General features: G+C 40.0%; 2 protein-coding genes across 5 annotated transcripts in view; one reads left to right on the forward strand and one right to left on the reverse strand.

The window, feature by feature from the left end:
• Nucleotides 1-2,309: 2,309 nt before the first annotated feature.
• Nucleotides 2,310-13,136, forward strand: prpf4bb (pre-mRNA processing factor 4Bb). Of its 2 annotated transcripts, none has more exons than XM_044104576.1 (16): nt 2,310-2,482; nt 3,916-3,991; nt 4,333-5,462; nt 6,505-6,678; nt 6,812-6,970; nt 7,156-7,237; nt 7,345-7,546; nt 8,947-9,020; nt 9,133-9,223; nt 9,333-9,480; nt 9,957-10,094; nt 10,180-10,333; nt 10,419-10,533; nt 10,723-10,874; nt 10,955-11,041; nt 11,972-13,136. In XM_044104576.1, exons 1-16 carry the CDS (start codon nt 2,424-2,426, stop codon nt 12,173-12,175), a joined length of 3,045 nt encoding a protein of 1,014 aa, XP_043960511.1. In that variant the 5' UTR covers nt 2,310-2,423; the 3' UTR covers nt 12,176-13,136. The 2 variants fall into 2 exon arrangements, with proteins under 2 accessions (XP_043960511.1, XP_043960512.1); XM_044104577.1 differs by having other exon boundaries at nt 2,364-2,482; nt 8,950-9,020.
• A 2,423-nt stretch (nt 13,137-15,559) lies between these two features.
• Nucleotides 15,560-21,479, reverse strand: part of gli3 (GLI family zinc finger 3) — a 119,594-nt gene continuing 113,674 nt past the window's right edge. For all 3 annotated transcript variants that reach the window (XM_044104629.1, XM_044104630.1, XM_044104631.1), the window contains exon 15: nt 15,560-21,324. In XM_044104629.1, coding sequence (XP_043960564.1) covers nt 19,004-21,324 — 2,321 coding nt within the window. In that variant the 3' untranslated portion in view covers nt 15,560-19,003. The remainder of the gene's footprint in view (nt 21,325-21,479) is intronic.

The following is a 21,479-nucleotide window of genomic DNA, read 5'->3' on the forward strand; positions in this document are numbered from 1 at the left end:
TAGCATCTGCAGGTTGCATGTGGAAATGGCTTCCTGAAAGACTGAAGACATGGAAAACTGTTTCTGCTGAATGTTGGCATTTTAACATCGATAATGTCTGCAAGCTGGCCGACTGTCAAAAAAAACTACTGGGACAAGGACAACAGATTAGACCTGCCCAAGGCTTGAAAGGGCTGTAAATCCATCAGCAATAAATCTTAATCCTGAAAAGTGTGAAAAAATCTCCTGGTTTTTCTTTAAATGTCATAAAGATTTAACCCATAAATCACACTAATTTTGAGAAGAGGACTGGTTCATAACAGTAATGTACAGCACATTATCCACATATCACTGCATCAGTAGTGGGTTTAAAACCTAGAAGAAATTATTTTTCAAAGAAAGAGGACTTAGCTTTGTGCAACCTGCACAGATATGTAATCATAAAGTGTGTGATGCAGAGATCGGTCTTCTGAATCAGCACACAGCATTCGTCTCATACCGTTCATGGTCAGGATTTACTGGGCACACGGGAACGGAAGTTTCAGCTGACGGGATGTCTAATGGCCGTGTCTGAATCTTTAATCTGCAGTGAGACCTCCAGTTTGCAATTTTAACATATAAATCTGGGACACATGCTGTATCAGAAGGCTAAACCTGTGAGTTATAGTTTCAGAATGCCTCCAGTCAGATTCAGATTCCCATATAGTTTCAAAATAAAATGAAAAGAACATTTTTTTTTATCTTTGTTATGATCCAGCTCAGCCAGGGGGAAGACGTAGCATTAAAGAAACCTAGATGTTAAAGGTTTAACAATTTGGGGTTTATTTAACAAAATAAAAAGGTAAAAATCAACAATAATCAAAAGGTAGGGGCTTACAAAGTACTAAATAAAACAAAATCCACAAAACAATCAGAGTTGTAAACCAAAGATCTTAAAAAAAAGCAAAACTGCACCTTTTGTCCAGGTTGAACAAGGTTAAACAAAAATACAAACTACAAATCTCTAGTAGAGGTACAAAACCCCCACAGGGACAAAAGCTATCAAAGTTTACAAAAGCTCACAGAAAGACAAAACTATTTAGAGCAGTCAAACACCCAGCAAAGTGGCAAGCTGTCTCAACAAGAAATCAGCTACGCCTTCTCCCATGCTTTCTTAACCCAAAACAAGAAGTCATCCAAACACAAGATGATGTTATTATGTATAGATCTGATATCTAGCAGGAATATTCCATCTGTGGAGTGATCGTCTATAACGCTCTGAACTTCCATTACTTTCTCGCCACTCTACAAAAGCTGCTGCAGGTGCCTCACAATAACACAATTTACAGACACAAATAAAACTGTCAAGAGTGGATAATCATGCTCTGTGTCTTTAAAAGCCCTGAGTTTTTACTGGGGCTACAGGAGAGATGTATCATCTTCGTAGCTTTACAGAGATAATCTCCTCAGTTTTATGAGGCAGTACAGTAATATTTACTAGTTTTCTGCCATCATATTGTGCACAACTGATCCACAATCACCTAAAATATTTTTGAGATTCTTGGAATGCATACCATAATTGGTTGAGTATATCTTAAATTTGTTTTCTAAAACCATTTTTTACTTTTTCAAAAGTTGACATAATTTATATTTTCAATTTGGAAGTTTCAATTCATTGGGCCTCCACTATTTGTTTTTCCTGTTTGAGACCTGCATCTTGACTTAATGTCTCTCATCTTATGTATTTCTAGAGGATTTAGATCTGAGGACTGGAAAGGTTAGATTTGGATCTTGTGAAGCATTTCTGTGCTGATTTGTCTGCATGTTTTTAGATCATTGTAGAATTGGCACACTCTTACTTTTGTAACCCCTTTTGCTGTGCACAGCAATAGTGCACATGAAGGAATAAACCATGCAGACCACATGATCCAGTAACTGACATCCTGTGGTGCTGCTAGACCCAACAACTTCGTTTGACTCTCCAAAGTCCTGACTCCTGATAATTGGTCATTATTGCCTTACAACCAACATAAACAGAATGAGACCGCAGTCCTCTATTTAGAGATATGTGGATTAAAGTTAAATGCAAAAAATATTGAAAATCTCACCAAATAGTCTAAGCATTTTTGATGTATTTGTTTTCTTTCTGTTGTGGACATTTAATGCATTTTTCTTAATACATCTAAATATAAAAACATTAATTGATTCTTTATCATTTTGGCTAAAGTTAATAAGACCCATTATGGAAGGTGCAAAGAGACACTTGAGGCTGCACAAGTTGCAGACCCCTGGACAAGGTCCCCTGTTGAGTGACTCGCCACTTCTAAATTTAGCGAAGGTCCCCTCCTACTGGACAAGATAGGTATTGTGGCTGCAATTCATTGCCAACACGTCAGGGGGCAGACAAGCGTCATGGAAACATTGAACTTCTTACAGTCGAAGAAGAACTTGCTTAGCTGAGCAAAATGGCTGACGTTGAGATGGACATCATGTCCAGAAGAATGAATAATGGCAACGAACACGTGTAAGTTTTTCTATGAAAACCAGTTCATATCGACAGCTACAGGATGCGAGCACATTTGGAGTCTCAAATAAAGAGAGAGCCGTTTGTAATCAGAAAGAACAGCGCCGCAGGTTCACGTTGTTACCGGAGCATGCTAATGGCTTCAGCTAACTGGCCAATGTTCTTTAGCTTAGCTAGACCTAAGTTTCCCTAAACTCCCGAGCTGAAAGTGTACGTTAATTATATTTATCAGTGTTTCCCTCGATTGAACGTGTGTTCATATATTGCAATTATTTTTCATTTTATTTTTGGGCACTTCATTGTTGTATGCTGGTTTGGTTCGTGTAGCGTGCTAGTTATAAGTTTGCTAAAGACGTTAGCATATCTGAGCTAATAAAACAGCCTTGGCGGTCTGGGTCGGAGGAACGGCAAACAAGTCACGTTGACATGATAGTCCATTAGTGCTGGCGCTACACCTGTTGGTTGTAATTGAGCCTATTGTTTATAGTCTAGTGGTCGCTTTAGTTTCAGGTTAAATCGAGAGCATTACGTAATCCAACGCTTATTCTTGGGCTGGCAGTGGTTCGGCTTATAATGGCTTCGGTTGTAATCTTTGTGAGCTATGAGCAAGAAACAGATACATTGCACACTGTATATTTGCAACGTATTTTATAGTATTTGAAAAAATTAAGCGTTTCCTTTTAATTACATTAATAAAGAATGGCTGCAAACGTTTAACACAAATAGAACTTGTCTATATAAAAACTTCTGTCAAATATAAGGTTTATTATTTTGTTGTTTTTTTTCCCCACCAAATCTGGTACATTTTGGATTTTAAGTTAAAAAGTTCACCAAAAAGTTACACGTTGTATCACAATACCAAAATCATAAAGAAATAGGTCAAGATAAAGGTCCTCTTATTTTTTGTTTCATCTGAAATTCATATTCCATCCACCACAGCATCCGACTGTCTCACATCAGACCCAATTTAGACAGAAATATGTTAACTTTCGTCCTGCCATGACATGCAGTTGGATTCAGACATATTTTTATGGAGACTGCCTTAAACAGAAATACAGCAGATACTTACTTGAAATTGTAGATTCTGCGTGTGTACTTGCAGCTCCAAAACATGTCCTTTTACACAGGAAATAAGTCTGCAAAATTTCAGAAAATTTTTGAATTGCGATAGAATTTCAGAAATAGCGATATCTGTAATATGTTTCCAACACCATGTATTTAGCAGCGTGAGATAAGTGTGGTGATCATTAGTGGCTTATTTGAAGTATTTGCTTTATTATGTTTTTATTTCTTTGACGTTCAGTGCAAGCCATTTGGAGGCTCTCATATTAGTTGTGTTATTTGTATTTTCCAAATCAAAATGGTTTGAAGTGTTTTGTTTTGCAATCTTGAACTTTTTTGTCAGCATTAATATTTTTGTCTTGAATAAGCAGAAAGCAAGACCTGGAGACAAATGAGAGAAGCGGAAATGAAGACAGTGGAGACTTGTCAGAAGAAGAAGGAGAAGAGGTAAAAATTAACAGTTGATAACAAGTACTGGCTTATATTTAATTTAACTAAATGTTTAAAATTTGAATTTAGTGTCTGCATGCCTTTTGCCATAAATATTTTTCTGGGATTTTAAGAAAATTAACTTGAATGGATTTGGGCAAAATGTGGGTAAAATGGATAATTAAAACAGCAAACTCTACAATTTGTTGTTTCCTCACTTTAAGTCCATATAAAATGTATATTAACTTGAAAAGTTGACTGATATTGATGTTGGACAGATTATTTAGCTTGAAAGTAAAACAAGTCTTCTTTCCATGATCGTACTGATACATTTTATTCTTTTTATTGTCCCATCCCAGGAGCAAGCTGGAACTAATGGTGAGAAGACTGAGGAAGGGTCCAAGCATCACAGCAGTAGCAGTGGGAAACACAAGAGGAAAAAACACAAACATCGCAGCAAACACAAAAAGCACAAACACGCAGCCGAGGAAGACAAGGACAAGAAGCGTAAGCATCGTCACAAACATCGGAAACATAAACGCAAAGAGACCTCCTCCCCCGCTGAAGACGCCCCCTTCGGCTCGGCCGGCAACAGAAAGGTGGAATCCTCTCCGTCCTCCGGAAACCCGAGTCTGGACGACCGGGCCGTGTTGGAGGACCTGGAGAAGCAGAGGGCCCTGATCAAAGCTGAACTGGACAGCCAGTTGATGGAGGGTAAGGTTCAGTCTGGCATGGGCTTGATCCTACAGGGGTATAACTCCGGATCCGAGGAGGACGGAGAGGCGAGGTTCAGAAACGGAGAACAGCGTCCAAGGGGCAGCTCAGGTAAATTCATATCTCCCAGAGGGGAAAAAAGTGGAAAATCTAGAAGGGACTCAACAGATGGCAGTAAATCCGTCTCCAAGCGTCGCAGCCGGAGCAAGTCTGCAGATAAAGCTGCTAAGGAGACAAAGCCGGACAAGGGGACCAAAAGCAGCAAGGAAGCTGCGGTTAAAGACCGAAGCCGAGCAAGGAGCAGGTCAAAAGACAGAAAACAGTCAGCCAGCACAGATCGCTTCAAGGAGAAAAAGAAGTCCAATTCCCCTCCCAGCTTCAGGAACGAGCAGAAGGTGAGTCGCACTGAAAAGCGTTCGCCTCCTCAGCGAGAAGAAAGACCAAATCAGGACAGAACGAGCCGACGCTCCAAATCGCCAGTCCGAGAACGGCCGAGTCGCTCAGATGCTGACCGTGACAAACGGCCGGCAAAGTCGCCGTCCAAGGATACTTCACTGGGGAAAGAGAACCGCTCCCCTCACAGACGAGGAGCCCACAGCCCAGCAAGGAAACGCAGCGCCTCCCCCCGCCACAGAGACACCCACCACACCTCGGCCAGCGCCTCGGACCGGACTTCAAAACATTCTCCACCTAGAAGGTCTCCGCCCAGGAGAGCGCGCAGTCGCTCACCGGACGCCAGGAGGAGGGAGGCGGACAGACAGGACTCTCCTCTAAGGTTGGTTAGCAACTGCAAATGCCTATAAAATATCACAAAAAATGACGTTATTAATTCAAATCAAAACACAGAGAGATATGTTTCAGAAGTTTATTTCTGTTTATTTTGATGATTACATATTCAGAAAATCTAAATTTTACACAAGACCAACAAAACATGATTTTCAAAGATAGGTTCTGCTGCTAACTTGATATTTGTCCAGCAGACCGCCATTAACATTCTTTATGGGAGCGTGTGAAAGAACTGGCTGTTTCTTAATTAATGGAAAGATGAGTGGAAAGAAAAACTGATGTGCAAAAAGATGCAGAAGAAACTGAAAAATTGGGATTGGGAAGTAAACACAGTAGTGTTTCCTTGAACTGTGTTGCCCATAAAATCCTTTTTTATTGGTCTCATGTAAAGCCTTCCAACAGCAAAAAACTGTAAGAATGGATTATAATTATACAAGAAGACATATTTTTTCTTTCAAAGATGTGTGGAATAAAACGGTTCAAATTTTTAATGTTGAAGCATTTTAAAAGATGTCCAGGGGTGAACAAGCTGGAAGGTGTTATCAGATTTTATTTATTATTTAATAAACTAAAGAGCATCAAATCCGCCAGCTATTGACCAAGAAGCTTTGAGTGAGACTTTTGTGACGTGATGATTGAAAGGAAATATTTTAATTATTTAGAAGTCAATAGAAATTATCTGATCTGAAACTTGTGTTGAAAACACCAGTTAGGTTAAACATAGAGACTCTTCAAGATTTAATAGTTCAAAGATCTGAAGACAGAAAACGTCCTTAAGAGAACTACTGAGGGTTTGAGCTCTTCATTACTGATGGATCGCAAATTACAATGCTGACAAAACAGTAGCCCAACCTTCTAAATATTCAAGTCAAATTCTGTCCTGTGTCCTGATTTTCAATTTTCAATTTTCTTTCCTGGACCTAAAATGGAAAGGCCCCTTCATTTCAAAATCAATATTTTTAGATGATCAGCCTTAGCTAAAGTCAGTTATATATGGAATGTCGTATGATGATGCTGGATTCCTTCTGCAGAAAGCGATCTCGGGCCGATGCCGGACCACTCGGAGACAGAACACGGGAGAAGAGCCCCAGGTCTGTGTCTCGTCGTAGAGTGAGTCGCTCTCCTCTGAGGAGGAGGTCTCCGTCGCCACCACGACGCTCTCGCTCCTCGCCTCGCAGGCGAAGCAGGTCTCCACTCAGGCGCAGGTAATTCCTGCTCATGGTTTGACTTTGAATTCCTTCTTCGTGATAGGAAATATTTTTGTGCTTTTTGAAAGCTGCTTACTCAATAGTTGTGTATAATTACTGAATACAAAATCTATCCATTCATGAATTACAGGTCTGGTGAGAGAGACCGGTATGGAAGACTCCGCCAGTATCGGCGCTCAATGTCCCGGAATAGGGAGAGAAGAAGACGGCGCAGCAGAGATGAAGACAAGTTCAAAGGAAGCCTTTCAGAGGGAATGAAACTTGACCAGGAATCCTCAGACGATGAAATGTGAGAAAATACTTTTTTTTTTTTTTTTTTTTAGAATGTCTTTATTGTTAAGACATTCTAAAAACATGATATCTACATGCACTACTGGTCTGAATAAATCTGTTATTTTTGGAAAATGTTTGTGTAAAGAAACTGGTAGGCGATCACATAATTGATTACTTAATGGTTTTATTTGGTGGTTGCAGGTTGGAAGACTTTGAAGGTGAGGAGATAGATGAAGAAGCTCTTATTGAGCAACGCCGTCAGCAGCGCATGGCCATCGTGCAGGTCTGTTCATGTCCACTCTGTTGTCCACAGACACATCTGCTGATAGTTCAGAGGAAGCTGACGGTTCTTGGATTGACCCATTCTTCCCTCCTCTTGTCTCCACACAGAAATACAAGACAGCGAACGAGGAGACCAACATGGTGTCGGAGCCCAGCAGCCCTCAGAGCAGCACACGTAGCCGATCGCCTTCACCCGACGACATCTTGGAGCGCGTCGCCGCCGACGTCAAGGAGTACGAACGGGAGAATCTCAACACGTTTGAGGCCAGCATCAAAGCCAAGCACAACCTCATCGCCCAGGAGAAAGATGGTAAAGCCCCAGTGGAGATGACCGAATGAACCAATCAACCGAGTCATCTGCAGCTCCAATGAAAAATTTAACAATTGGACACAAATGTCATGTTATTTTGGCCTTTGTTTCAGGGTGGAATGAATACACAGAAAAGAACTTCTATGATTTGTTTTTAATAGAAGTTAAATGAAGTAACAGGGTCAAAATTATTCATACAGGCTGAAATATAAATATTCATCCCCATTTCACATTCTAAAGAAACCAGCCTGTTTAAACTCTGGTGGTCAAATATCCAGACGGGACAATGCTGATAAGGGGCTTTATGTTACAATTTGAACCAGCATGTCTAATATTGACCTCATTATCCTCTGTGAAGTAAGACTTGTTGCTAAAAGGAAATGTATTCATTGGACAAATAATCATTAAAATAAACCTTTAAAGGCTCCAAAACATATTTATGCAAGTATAGAAGTAATTAGGTGTGAAAATCTAAATGTTTCTCAAGTTTATGCTGCTGTTTAAGTCAAATTTTAAGCATTTTCAGAAGCACTTAGTACATTTTCAGTAGATTTTGGATAATAATAAAACATACAAACTTTATACTACATTACCTGCAATAGATCAGGCTGATTTTAGAGAAGCATAAAAGGGAATATCCTGCTTCCACCAGAAAACCTTCCACTTTTAAGTTGAGAGATAAAAAAAAATAAGGTATTTTTAATGAATGCAATGCAATATTATTAAATTGACTTTAATAGGTAAGTTTGAGAAAATTACTGCTAGTTACCAAAAGAAAAATAATGAAAAATGTTGTACATCATAATTTATCTATGTTTACAAAAAACAGGAACTAACTCAGACAACTAGAAGTCATGTTTCTTTGATTATATGAAACCATTTTAAATATAACTATAGTAATGTGATGATTCCTGACATCTAATTTACCATAAAAATTAGAGAGAAATTTCTAAAATTCCAACCAAACATGATTTTGGACATCAAATGTGTCTGCAGCTTTCCTCAGCTTTATTTCTTATTAGAGGCAGAAAAAGACTGTTGCAAAGGTTAGATATGGAAACAGAAACGAGTAGATAAAAATCTTAACAGTGCAATTTAATGTATTGCGACTGCATTAAAAGCCGACGCATAAAAGCCTTTATAGTAAACAGCTGGCTTGATTTGTTTGAAAAGTTCAGCATTGTGAGGCAGGGATTTTAATTGAATATCTTTTTCTGTCATGTGTTCATTCAGTTGCTGGCTTGTTTTCCAAAGCCTGGTTGTGTCTGCTTCCTGCAGCATGTTTTGAGCTCTGCAGAGTATGTTAATCAAACACAGATTTACTGTTTTATTAAACGACGTGTTGAGCTGAGCAACTCACCGCCTCTCCTCCTGGTTGCTTTTTTTTTGTTTTGTTTCAGCAGCCAACCCAAAGAAGCCTTCGGCCCCCGACATGTTTACAGAGTCAGATGACATGTTTGCTGCTCACTTCGACGTAAGTACTCGGGTTTTACGCGCTTTGCAGCTCAGCAAAGATTTTCTGTGGTTAACGGAAGAAAAATTATGTGAGGGGCTCAGATGATGATTGGCTTTTCTTGTCTCTGCAGAGCGCCAGAATGAGAGCAGCAGGTGTCGGAAAGGACTTCAAGGAGAACCCCAACCTTAGGGACAACTGGACCGACGCTGAGGGTTACTACAGTAAGTGCTTCCAAATGCTGAAACAGATTCTCTGCATGTTATTCTGTATTTTAGGAAGCAAAGCAGTCTTGTTCACATGAATAATTATGTTTATTGTCTCTATTTTTAGGGGTAAACATTGGCGAGACGTTAGACAAGCGCTATGATGTTTACGGCTACACAGGCCAAGGTGTGTTTAGCAACGTGATCAGAGCCAGGGACACTGCCAGAGCTGGCCAGGAGGTGGCGGTCAAGATCATCCGAAACAACGAGCTCATGTGAGTCACATAAGTTAAATGCAGCTTTAGGAACTCAAGAGCTTTAAAGTTATTTGTATATTGACAGTTTTTGGTTTTATGTTGGAAAAGTGTAGACAAAAAATTAAGTATTAGGGTAAAAAAGCATGTATAATCCTAAACTTTATTTTCTTTTAACTAAAAATGGACCGCTCTAACCAAATGTTTATTTATGTCTCATGTCAGATCTTAAGATGGACATATTTATGCCTTGATGTCACATTACAATTACAAACTTTAGAGTATTTTATTGGAATTGACAGACAAGCAGTTTAAGTTTAGTTGTTTATCTGTGATGAAAATGTGGCAGTTTTTCATCACAGATAAACAGCCACGTTTTTGATGAAACCATGTTTTGTTAGATGAAATTTGGAGATTTGAGAATTAAAAGTATGAAGTATAAATATGTTCTTTGAATTTCATTGTGCATCTGTAACACGCATGTTTTTGGTAAACAGGCAGAAAACCGGTTTGAAAGAGTTGGAGTTCCTCAGGAAGCTGAACGATGCTGATCCCGACGACAAATTCCACTGCCTTCGCCTTTTCCGGCATTTCTATCATAAGCAGCATCTTTGTCTTGTTTTCGAGCCTCTGAGGTACCGAGCACCAGCTTTTCCTCTTTTCCTCTTGCACTACAGCATTCATCTCACCTCAATTGTTCACGACTTGTGTCTTGTGTAGCATGAATTTGCGAGAGGTGCTGAAGAAATACGGCAAAGACGTCGGGCTCCACATCAAAGCCGTTCGATCGTACAGCCAGCAGCTCTTCTTGGCCCTCAAGCTGCTCAAACGATGCAACATCCTCCATGCTGACATCAAGCCAGACAACATCTTGGTACCATCAACATTCACACCGTCTGTCATATTCAAAATAGCATCCATACATATCCAGTGTCATTGTATTGTCTCTTAAATGAAAGGTGAACGAGTCCAAAACCATCCTGAAGCTCTGTGACTTTGGATCTGCATCACATGTTGCTGACAATGACATCACACCATATCTGGTCAGCCGGTTTTACAGAGCTCCAGAAATTAGTAAGTTGCACTGTTTTTCTGATTTTACAATAAATAAATAAAGAAGATTAAAGATTTGCGTTTTCTAAAATAATCAGTGTGACTTCTTGCTGATGCTCTAAAAGAGGGATATTTTAAGCCTTTTACTCGTCTTTAATAGAGCCGCTAGTAAGTTTCTGTGACCTCGGGTTTACCGGCTTTCCTCTTCAGTCATAGGGAAGCCTTACGACTATGGCATCGACATGTGGTCCGTTGGCTGCACTTTATACGAGCTGTACACCGGCAAAATCCTGCTTCCTGGATCTTCCAACAATCACATGCTGAAGCTGGCGATGGACCTCAAGGGCAAGATGCCCAACAAGGTAGCGTTGCATCATGTCCCTTCAGTGAAATGAGAAATGTTGCTGCTCTGTGATGCAACTGTGTGGATCCTTTTCTTTAGATGATACGTAAAGGCTTGTTCAAAGACCAGCACTTCGATCAGAACTTGAACTTCCTGTACATTGAAGTAGACAAAGTGACTGAAAGGGTAAGATGATCTTAAGATTTATAGTGCTTTGCAGAACTATTCATCCCCAATCAACCTTTTCATGTTGTTTTTTTGTTGTTTTTTTTCATAAAAAAACACATTTCAGTGTATTTTGTTGATCTTATGATAAACTAACAGACTATGAAGTAGGACGTAAATTACAAAATGTTTATATTCATCCCTTCTTACTCTGACACCCCTTAAGGAAATAGAGTGCAACTCTGAAAGAGAATGTCATTGTTCAAGATTTTTCTGACATTTGATGTGTTTTCTCGACTTAAATCAAACTAGTTTCTCCTATAGTGTTTGTTGTAATTATGAGAAAGGATTAGATTCAAAATAACAACAAAATTCTAATTAAATATCATCAAAGTATCTTGTGAAGCTGTGGGCAGGATGAATGCCTGGTAGCAGTCAGTCTTGCAACTCCTCTGACTGAAAATTGTGGTAACTTTTCTAGAAATTGGGGTCATTATTCAGGTATTAATTGAGGTTTTGCTATTCTAATCAGCTGCTCACAGTTGTATAAACTATACCTGGTTGCCACAGATATGCATCACAACTGTCTGAAATAAGAAAAAAATGAATAAATGAGGGCAGTAGTCTTTCCATTGTTGCACAGCATCTAGGGCCAAAGGAATAATTATCCAAACATTCATCAGAATAAACCAGAAAAAAAACAACCAGATGTCAGAGTTGTCCAGCATGCTGCCACTATGAGCTGCGAAATTCATGAAATCTGTTTGGAATTTTCCTTCCACTTGACAATTCTTTAGTTTGTGTTGGTCTACAACATAAAATATCAGTGAAATATGTAGAATTTTATCACTTTGACAAAATGTTGAAGGGGAGATGATACTTTTGTGCTTTTATTTTCTGCTATTTTGTTGTTCGTTTTTACTATGATTTGACATTTCTGTGGACCAATAGGAGAAAGTGACTGTAATGAGCACCATGAACCCCACCAAAGACCTGCTGGCGGAGCTGATAGGCGGTCAGCGACTTCCTGAGGACCAGAGGAAGAAGGTCATGCAGCTGAAGGACCTGCTGGAGAGCACGCTGATGCTGGACCCGGCTAAGCGTATCAGCATAAACCAGGCTCTGCAGCACCCTTTTATCCAGGAGAAAATCTAACGCCCTAAACGCCACAAACACTCCAAGAGCCAACGGGACAGAAGCGACCACTAAACCAGCTCTGTAAGGGACTCTGCAGAGAGGCGCCTGACCTCTACAGATTTACAGAATGTCATCTTTTTGTTTAGTTTTTTCCTGGTCTGCGTTACATGTTTTCTTGTAAATAGATCACTGCAACGGTAGCCATTCTGGACACGCTGACTTTCTTTTGGTTTTCATCGTAAGCCCTCCCCTCATACGCTGCAATGCAGTGACAGACTTTTTATTTAACGGGCACTGGAGTTAAAGATGTTTAAAAGAAAACGTATAATTCCTGTAAATACTTTAACATCTATTGCATCATACAATATCAAGCAACAGACAGTTGAATTTTGTTGTAGAAGCAGACGTCATGTTTGGTTTTCAACCTGGCTGTGGGACGATGCATGCTTTTTGAATCTGCACCCTCTGTACTCTGTATGTGGTGCCAGCCTGTGTAAATGCTCCGTGTCTGCAAACCCCGCGTCCCACATGTAACGGTAAACTGTACCGACTTCATCCCATGCTCTGACACTTGACCCAAATTGAAGGAAAAGATGCATATGCATTCTTGATTAACTTTAAATTTTAATTTTTGGTGTATTTTAATCCTTTTCCTTCCTCCTCCCTTCCCTGCACTCTGGCTACATCCTGGCTCTAAAGGCTCTCACATTCAAGTGCCTCCAGTATGAGCCTGGTGTTTTATGCACCAAACAATGCTGGCCTGTAGAAGCCACTCCTGTTCTCCTCACTCTCCAAACATTGTGTGTATATACAGTCCACAGTTACTGTCCTTTCCTGTGTCTTTAATTCGTTTCTTTACATCCAGTGGTAAAACAAATCTTGTGATTTCAATAAAGAATAGTTATGGGAACGCTGCTGAAAGAGCACCTTCAGTATCAAATGGCTTTTTAGTAATAAAATGTTTCCCATTATAAACAAACGCATATTTTGGGGTTTTTTTCATGCTGCATCACACTTTCTGATTAGTAATTCAAATGATGACAGGTGAGATGATCACAGGTTTTAATATTAAGTTACATGGAAAACATGAATTATGTGCAGCGATCTACTCAAAGCAAAGCCTTTTTCTGTCAATTTTAATTAGAGCTACCAAATAATTATACAACAAAATAATATTAAATAAGCACAATACACAAATGCAAACCTATTCACTAAATTAGAATACTATTTATTGCAGTAGCTAAATTCATGGTAATTACGCAAATTGATTATGTAATGCCTTTTTCTGGTAATTGATTTCCTACTTACAACTAATAAAAACATGACATTCAAGTTTAAAATCTTATATCAGACTAATAAAAAATTAATACAGAAATATGGGTGGAATAAAAAGTTTGTTTAATACCGGCTTAAAGGTTATTTTACTGCTGTCGTGTATTAACACATCACAGCAGGAGCGGGTCAAAATTCCAGGAAAGTTTAGTTAGAAACTTGTTGAAGAAAATCAAAAACTGGCACATGTTTTGGAGGAAATTCTACCTAATACAAATTGTCTGTAAAAATAAAAGGCATTTAGCTGCTAAAAACTAATTTTGGTCATTTCCCAAAACCAGAAAAAGTTACATTTAACTTCAAAAGTGAGAAAAATAAGTAGTCTTTTAAGGACAGTTTATGTAAATACCTACTTTGGATCTATGTGAATTCCCCTTCTTCAATGTAATCACTGGAATAAATTAGCTTTGATGATATTCAAATTATTGAGTTGAACCTTTACAGAATACATTTTTAAATTTACTCAGGATTGCACAAGTGTTGAGCTCTCAAGGAGTCAAAAAGGTGGCCATTTTGCTCCATTTCGAAAAGTAGGGTGATGCAGGGTCTCTCTGTACTTGTACAGAATGTCCTAAAAGGGGCCTCTGATAGCAGCTGATGGGCCGTCAACCTCAAGGGTCTGTAAATACACAGGGGCTGCAGTGGGAGAACCACCGGTAAACATGTCAGCATGAATGACCCGACTGGCTAACAGCTGCTGGCTTTAATCTCAACATGAAGAGATGATAGCATGGCTGCCTTTAATGTGAATATGTAAGCAAACTAGTCATTTCTGGCTATCACATTCATAAGAGCAGAGGTCGGAGACTTACTGAGCTACAATCTAATATTGTAATACCTCAGAAGGATCAAAAGGGGGCGTCAGAGATGGATCAGAACTTGGACTGCGAACATGTAAGGAGTTTGGGTTTTTTGCATTACATTGCTTCACAAAAACTCAATAAAAGTAGATTTGAGGCGTGCTATGTTGGCACAACGCATGTATGGAGGCTTAGTCCTTGTCTCAGCCACCACAGGTTCAAGTTCTGGACTGATGACATCCCCTCTCTCATTGCCCACTTCCTGTTTGACCAACACTCAAAATAAAGGCAACTAGAGAAAATAAAACCTTTAAAAAATGTAAGTTTGAGCCCCATTTTTATTGCTTTATGTGCAATCAGGGCATAATAAAAATAGTTTTCAAAATGTTTTTCAATTGGAGAAATCACAGATTAAGTTATCAAACAACTGCTAAAGCAACAAGCAAAACCAGCAAAACTCAATAAACATGGAACAATTTTTCATTCTTATTTGGTTCCCCACCTCAGTTTGCAGGGTTTTCACTAAAGATCAGGCCTGGATGTTCAATAAGAAGGTTCTGCAACATCTTTATCTGATTTTGTTGAAGATTTGCTGCCCCATTTGGCATTAATTACATTTTATGTGACTAACATTCATACTTGCACATTTTTATGAGGAATCTGAATCCTATGTTCCAACATGCATGAAGGGAACGCTTTGTCTTTGTCCAGTTTGAGCACATCACCTTGTCTTTTCACAATCCAAAACTTTTTTATGTCTCTCATCCTAAACATCTCCTTCAGTCTGAATCAGCTTGAAACCTGCTGATCAGGGGAGCTGGACGCTGCAGATTTTGGTTTAATCTGACGAGCAAATTAATAGGCAGTAAGTGGGGATTGTAGTAATATTTGGGCTTTGTGTGGAACATTATTTGTGTTTTTACATTTGTGTTTTATTTAGTTAGTACTTCAGTAGCGCTCTGCTGATAATCAAAGATGATCATAGTAAACTTTATTTGTAATCAATAAAATCAATATCTGCCTGTTGCACAAGAGGTTGCATACTTTAAAGTGCTTTGAAAAAAATATTGGGATCGCTCAAATATTTGTCATGTAGCAAAACAAATGTCAGTTTATAAATCTGCTTAGATTTTCCTCTGAAAGAACAATGGTTTACATCATTTTTGTAATCTGTCTCTATAATCCAAACCTGTCACATTAAAAGAAATTCCCAGAGTCTGAAAATATATTTTATTTTATTTTTTTTATTAAAACCATACAAACATTTGTTGTCAGTTATAAAAGTGTGACGCGGCTCTTCTGGCGAAGGAGCAGAGCTCTGCAGCCAGATCTGCCCCTCCTCTAACTGAGGGGGGGCCTGGGAATCCTTGATTTCAATGTTCTTTATTGGTCCCAGGATACTCCACGTTTCATTTGCTAAATCTACAGAAAGAGTATTTTATTTACACATATATATATATTTATATATATATATATATATTTATATAAAAGCACAATAAATGTGAAAACTTGGAAAATAAAAGAAAAAGTACAATGTATGTTGCAAATCTTTACTTTTCAGATATTCAGACTTTCCTTATATAAATGTTCTCTTTAATTTCCTTTCAGGTTTTAAAGTTTCACCTTTTTATCAGTATTCACAATGGAAGATTGGCAGTGATCTCTCTCGTTTAAGGCACATACCTCAGCCCATTTCCTTCTGTCATAGGAAATTATCTCTACTTCTTTGAAATAACAAAAAAATAGAACTCCAATGCACAGCTACAAAAATGACAAAAGTACCCAAGGACAAATAGAAAAAAAACAAAAAAAACACTTTGTACCTCATTGTTCCAATGTTGAATGAAAGGTAAATTCCTCAATATTCAGTGCGCAGCGGCAGAAGACTGCAAGGCAAAACTAACACTGCTGGACAAAGTCACTGCAATACTTGATGGCAGTACGCATTAGGGGTGTGACAGCACACATAAGGTTGGTACAGGTACGCCACGACAGCACAGAGGCAAATGCAAAATGTTCCTTCAGTACTTACTGGTAAGATTTTTGTACTGGCAGAGGATAAGCAAGGACAAAAATATTTAAGTTATTTTTTAGTTTGAAACTAACTTACCTTAGCATCAAATAAAAGAGGTCCAAAATTTCTTTCATGAAAAAAATAGCTTCCTTTTAAAGTCTTTTTAATTTAAATTGAAAACTTAATTCCATACAAAAGACAACACAGAAGAACTAGGTAATGTCTCCTAATTTGAAAACTCTGTATCAACATGCATTTAATAGTGATTCACTGTTTTAACACTAGGTGGCGCTTGTGATGAACTTAGGGAAAATTAAGTGTGTCTGAATTACGCAAAGCACAACTTAGGTGCAAGGAACCTATTTTATTTCACTCCTGCCTGTCAGCTCTGTGTGTTTCCATTATGGGGTCCTAAATCAGACCTCTTACAGAAATGACGCACACTGCGTCTGTGAGGCTCCTCCTCCTGCAGGAGTGTTGCTGCTTTTCTTATAAGTGATCCGGGTCCATAGATTTCCCCTAATACAGCATTATTCTTGCGTTGTTTTGTAGTGGTTGAAGTATAAAACCTAAGAAAAGCCTCTCCAGATGGTGGAAGTGTGAAACTAGAACAAATCGTAAAAGACCTGAGCAATCCCAAATCCCATGTATGTACAGGGGAGACACCAATGAATCTGCATAGAGATTACTCTATAGACCTTAATTAGTCACTGTCAACTTAAGAAAAGGTGTAACTGTCCTAGTAAAATTAAGGAGTGGGGAACATGATCTTATTCTGAACTTTTTCACATATGTCATATGCGAAGCTGAAATTAATTAACTTATCACAGAGGAATTTTGTAACAATATACAGATGTCTAACAATTAAAGTATGTGAAAAGCATCCTGAAGAAACAATAATCACATACACAAGTATGTCTGCTTCTTTCAATTTTGAAAAACTTTACAAGTTTTAATCTAAAAAAAATGCCTGTGACAAGACCATTACTCCTGCAGTAGCTGAAATCAGAAGTCTGCCCTTTGTTTAATTAATTTAAATAATATTTCAAATGATTTTATTCATGTATTTAAAGCTAAAAGCTGTGAAACGCAGCAATATTTAGCATAGGTAGCTGGGTTTAAATGTTTTTAAACAACATACCAACTACTTTTGTCATGTTTAAACTGGGCTCATTCAACCAGTACAACACCTTCCCATCACTAAGCTCCACCTTTTCCTCAGGATCCATGCAACCCTGTTCTGGGAATCTGGTTCAGCCCTGATTCCTGCTGTGGGTTAAGTGGTTAATGGAAAAGGTTCCTGCAGCTGAAATTCGCTTTAGTGTCTGGTGGTTGATGGTAGAATAACACCTGATGTCAAATGTATAAAAGACATATAATGCTGCTTACCATAAGCCCTCTATGATATGAACTTGACTATTTGCCAATGTTCGTTCTTCATTGTTGGCATATCACTGGAAACCCTTACTCTACACCCTGCTAATCTTCAGAGTCATGCTTATAATTATTGCCAGCCGTTCTTACATTGGTTTGGTGTGGAGTGCTTTAGAAAGTCTCTTAATCTATTCATCTTTTCTCATAGTATTTAACAAAAAAGCAGTAAAAAGCTTTTTTGACTGGGAGTGGTGATCACCTGTGACTGACCTATATGTCATCTGACTGCATGTACCTTCAAGTGACGTCTGTACCATGGTGGCTCAAGGACGTATACATGAGCCATCACACCCCTAGTACACATTCTACATTTTAAGAGCTTTGGAGAAAACAATACATACAATTTACAATCAAACAAAAACACATCATGTTTACAGGACCTCTATGCTGAAGACCTTTTCATGGGCTAAGACATTTCAAAACCATAGAAGTACTCATATCGATCCATGTAACCACACGCAAAGCACCAAGATTTATAGAACAGAGCGTCCGTTTACAGATCAGTTCTGAAGAGTTGTAAAATCCAACATCAAAAATCGAACCACAAACAGAATACAAAAACACCGCTACAAACACTTGTGAGTACCTTACCAGACTAACTAAAATAAAGCCATTAAGATATCGATCTACAGAGGCTGAAGACTTGGAGATGTAGTTCATTTTTTTGTTTGTTTGGGGGTTGGGGGGTTGACAAAAATACCACTTGGTAAAACTTGGTCAAAGCACTGAAACATTTTACAGATTTACAAAAGCAACACAAACAAATGAGAATATAGCACGAATCAAAACTATGATGTATAAAGTTGTCCCCAGGGCCTTTTAAACTGACGACCCATGTCTCAGCCGCTGTATGTACCTGTGACGTTAGGAAGGTTGGCACATGGGGTTAGTCTTTCTAGTTCTATAAACAGTGTTCAAGGTTTAACTGGAGTAACATGCATTTTTACAAACAGCTAAAACAGTGACACAATACTGACTCAAGGAAGATGAGCTTTGTCTCACCAGCAAATACAAAGAAAAGGGCTTCCAAAAATAGCCTTGATTCCAGAAAAGGAATATAATTTTATCTGTACATATTCATGGCACATTCCTGTTGTGTTTGGGATGATATTTTCCTAATGTAAAACGGTTTGGGAACGGTAACTTCTTATAAAGTTCCTTTAATTGCCACTTTGTGTGTCTTAATCTTCACATACACCAATTGTTTTCCTCTTTCTGTTTCCATTTTATATCCCTTTTGGAGGAGAAAGTGGAGAGAAGGAGTAGCTATTGCATTATAGCTAAAAACTTGCTCTCCTCGGCAAGGGTGGTGAGGAGGGAACTCATGTCTCCAATGGCCATGTTGCTGAGACCGGGAGCAACGCTGTTAAAGGTGCTGGATCCTTGAGGTGTGGTGAGGCGTGATGAGGTCCTCGACAGGCCCTGGAACATAGAGGGGCTCAGTACCTCAGAGACCAGGCTACCCTGATCGTAGCCATCCTCTAGAATGGCACCAAAGTCCAGATTTACCCCTTCGTCTAATATTCCTGGAACTTGGCCATCAACTGTGCTACTGACTAGGTCTGTACCAGGGGAGGGAAGGGCATTTGTGGTTCTGTTGCAGCTGCCTGGTCCCTCAGATGCTGCCATGGACTCTAACAAACTCTGCTCTTTCAACACAGGGAAGGAAGAGGACTTGCAGTCGGCTGATCCATAAGTGAGACAATCTGAAAAGGCTTCTACCATGTTTCCATGATCTATGTTCTCTAGTTTTAGCCCTGATACATCGCACACAAGAGAACACTGGTCTCCACTCCTCTGTAACTGTTGGGGTTGGCTGGGGTGTTGGTTGATTTCATTCGACTGTGGATTGAAGTACTGCTGGGTTTTGACTACATTTTTGCAATTGTTTATTGGTGGATATGGAGCATGTACTGGTCGATTGTGATCTGGAACGGTTCCCTGGGACAAGTTGGGTACACTGTCCATGGAGGCCCGGGTAAGCATAAGGTTGTTTCCAATCTGCCACATGGTTCTGCTGTTGTTCTGTTGGAAATGACTCTGTTTCGAAGGCCCATTGGACATCTGCTGTTTAAGACCTTGAGGAAGAACCCCATTGGTACCCTGTGAGATGTTTGACATGCTGGTACCTCTCATCTCCATGCAGGAGTTGGGCAGTGTCTCCAGCTTCACCCCAGTGTTAACATAACTAGTACTTTGCGACTGGTTGGCCTGCGGACAGCTGCCGTGGAAGTCCACAGACACCTGCTGGGGAATTAGCGTGTTTCGTAACCTACCAGTTGATGCAGTTGTTGGCTCAGACCACCTCTCGCACTGCACATGGTGGCTTTGTAACCTTTGGGGAGACCTCTCAACACTACCTGAGCTGACTTCATTCCACTGAATGGGAAGCTTACTAGGACTCTTCCTCTCTACTATCTGCTGTGGCTGGAGATAGTGAGATTCAGGGAAGGTACAGTTTACCCCTGCTTCCACAGTGGGGTAGGAGTTGTCCCTTTGACTAGAATGTATTTGCCCTTCATTTTGAATGTATGAACTGCCACCCATCTGATCTTGGGAGTGCAGATACTGCACCAAATCGTCTGGCAAAATATCTTCATCTCCAAGAAATAAGCCGGCTACACCATCATCCTCCATTGCCAGAGCTTCCAAGGCTGCATTTTCTGCAATGCTGCCAGTGTTTGTTGAATGCTGCAGGCCTCTCTGCAGGTTGCCCTCTGAGCGTGTGTAGTTCTGAAGGCTAAAACTTCGATATTCAGCTGTAGAATTATGAGCCAGAGGAGGAAGAGGATTGAGATTATTAAGGCTGTTGAATCGTTGAACTGGAGGCAAACTGCAAGTTTCAGGAGCCTGTGTCCGCACTGGGTCACTCGCCCTTCGGTTCCCATTCAGAGTTCCCTCGCCAGGATAAAGAACCCTCCTTCTATAACCTCCGTGCCCCATAAACCCATTGTTGTACCTTCCAGTGTCTTCACCACAATGGGGTGGTCGGACTAAAGGTGGTAGACTATGACTGCTGCCACCCTCCTCCATCATGGCCATGCGGGTCTTCAGACTCATGCGTTCCATGTTGGGTAGAGGCGTTGGGGGTGGGCCACCTGTAGCTGCTGCGTACTTTGCCTTAAGGTGGTAATGCTGTGCAGGGGTTAAATTGAGCATCCCTCGTGACCCGCCTCCTCCTCCAAAGCCAACTCCTCCTCCGCCTCCACAACTCCCACCTGAGAGTGCTCCAACGCCTCCTCCTACTACTCCACCTCCGTACTGGCTAGCCTCACTGGATCGGCGGGAGGCATCTGTGGAGATGGGGTCATAAGAGTCAGTGGAGCTGAGATTGTGGAGGCGGCGGTGGTGCTGGGACGGCATCATGCCATCACCCTGGGAAGCCTGGCTGGAGCGCCGACTGGAGAAGCAGGGAGAGATTCCCGAAGAGCGTCGGCTGCTGCTTAGGTAGGCTGAACTGGTGGCGCTCCCGCTGCTATCACGCCGGTCTTGGAGCAAATTGAGCACTGTTAGCTCCGTGCTGGACAACTCAGTGTGAGCAGGTGGCTGAGGAGCAGGCACCCCCCACTGCCTTCCCAAGCACGATCCTGAGAAGAGTGGAGGAAGAACGTTAGGAAGGCTATAGAGAAACCAAGGAAAATGAAGTGTGATGAAAGAAATATTACAGGAGGATTAGAGAGAAGAAGCCAAGAAAAGTTAAGTGTGGAGAGATTTCTCAAACAGATGTTACCATGGACAACTA

Source organism: Gambusia affinis, linkage group LG21, assembly GCF_019740435.1.
Source record: "Gambusia affinis linkage group LG21, SWU_Gaff_1.0, whole genome shotgun sequence".
Taxonomy (NCBI): Eukaryota; Metazoa; Chordata; class Actinopteri; order Cyprinodontiformes; family Poeciliidae; genus Gambusia; species Gambusia affinis.

Excerpts from the sequence above, each read along its gene's own strand:
- prpf4bb (XM_044104576.1), top strand. The coding sequence starts at position 2,424 with ATGGCTGACGTTGAGATGGACATCATGTCCAGAAGAATGAATAATGGC. Across the intron at positions 6,971-7,155 it reads GAATCCTCAGACGATGAAAT|GTTGGAAGACTTTGAAGGTG; the intron begins GTGAGAAAATAC and ends TGGTGGTTGCAG. Across the intron at positions 9,224-9,332 it reads CGACGCTGAGGGTTACTACA|GGGTAAACATTGGCGAGACG; the intron begins GTAAGTGCTTCC and ends CTCTATTTTTAG.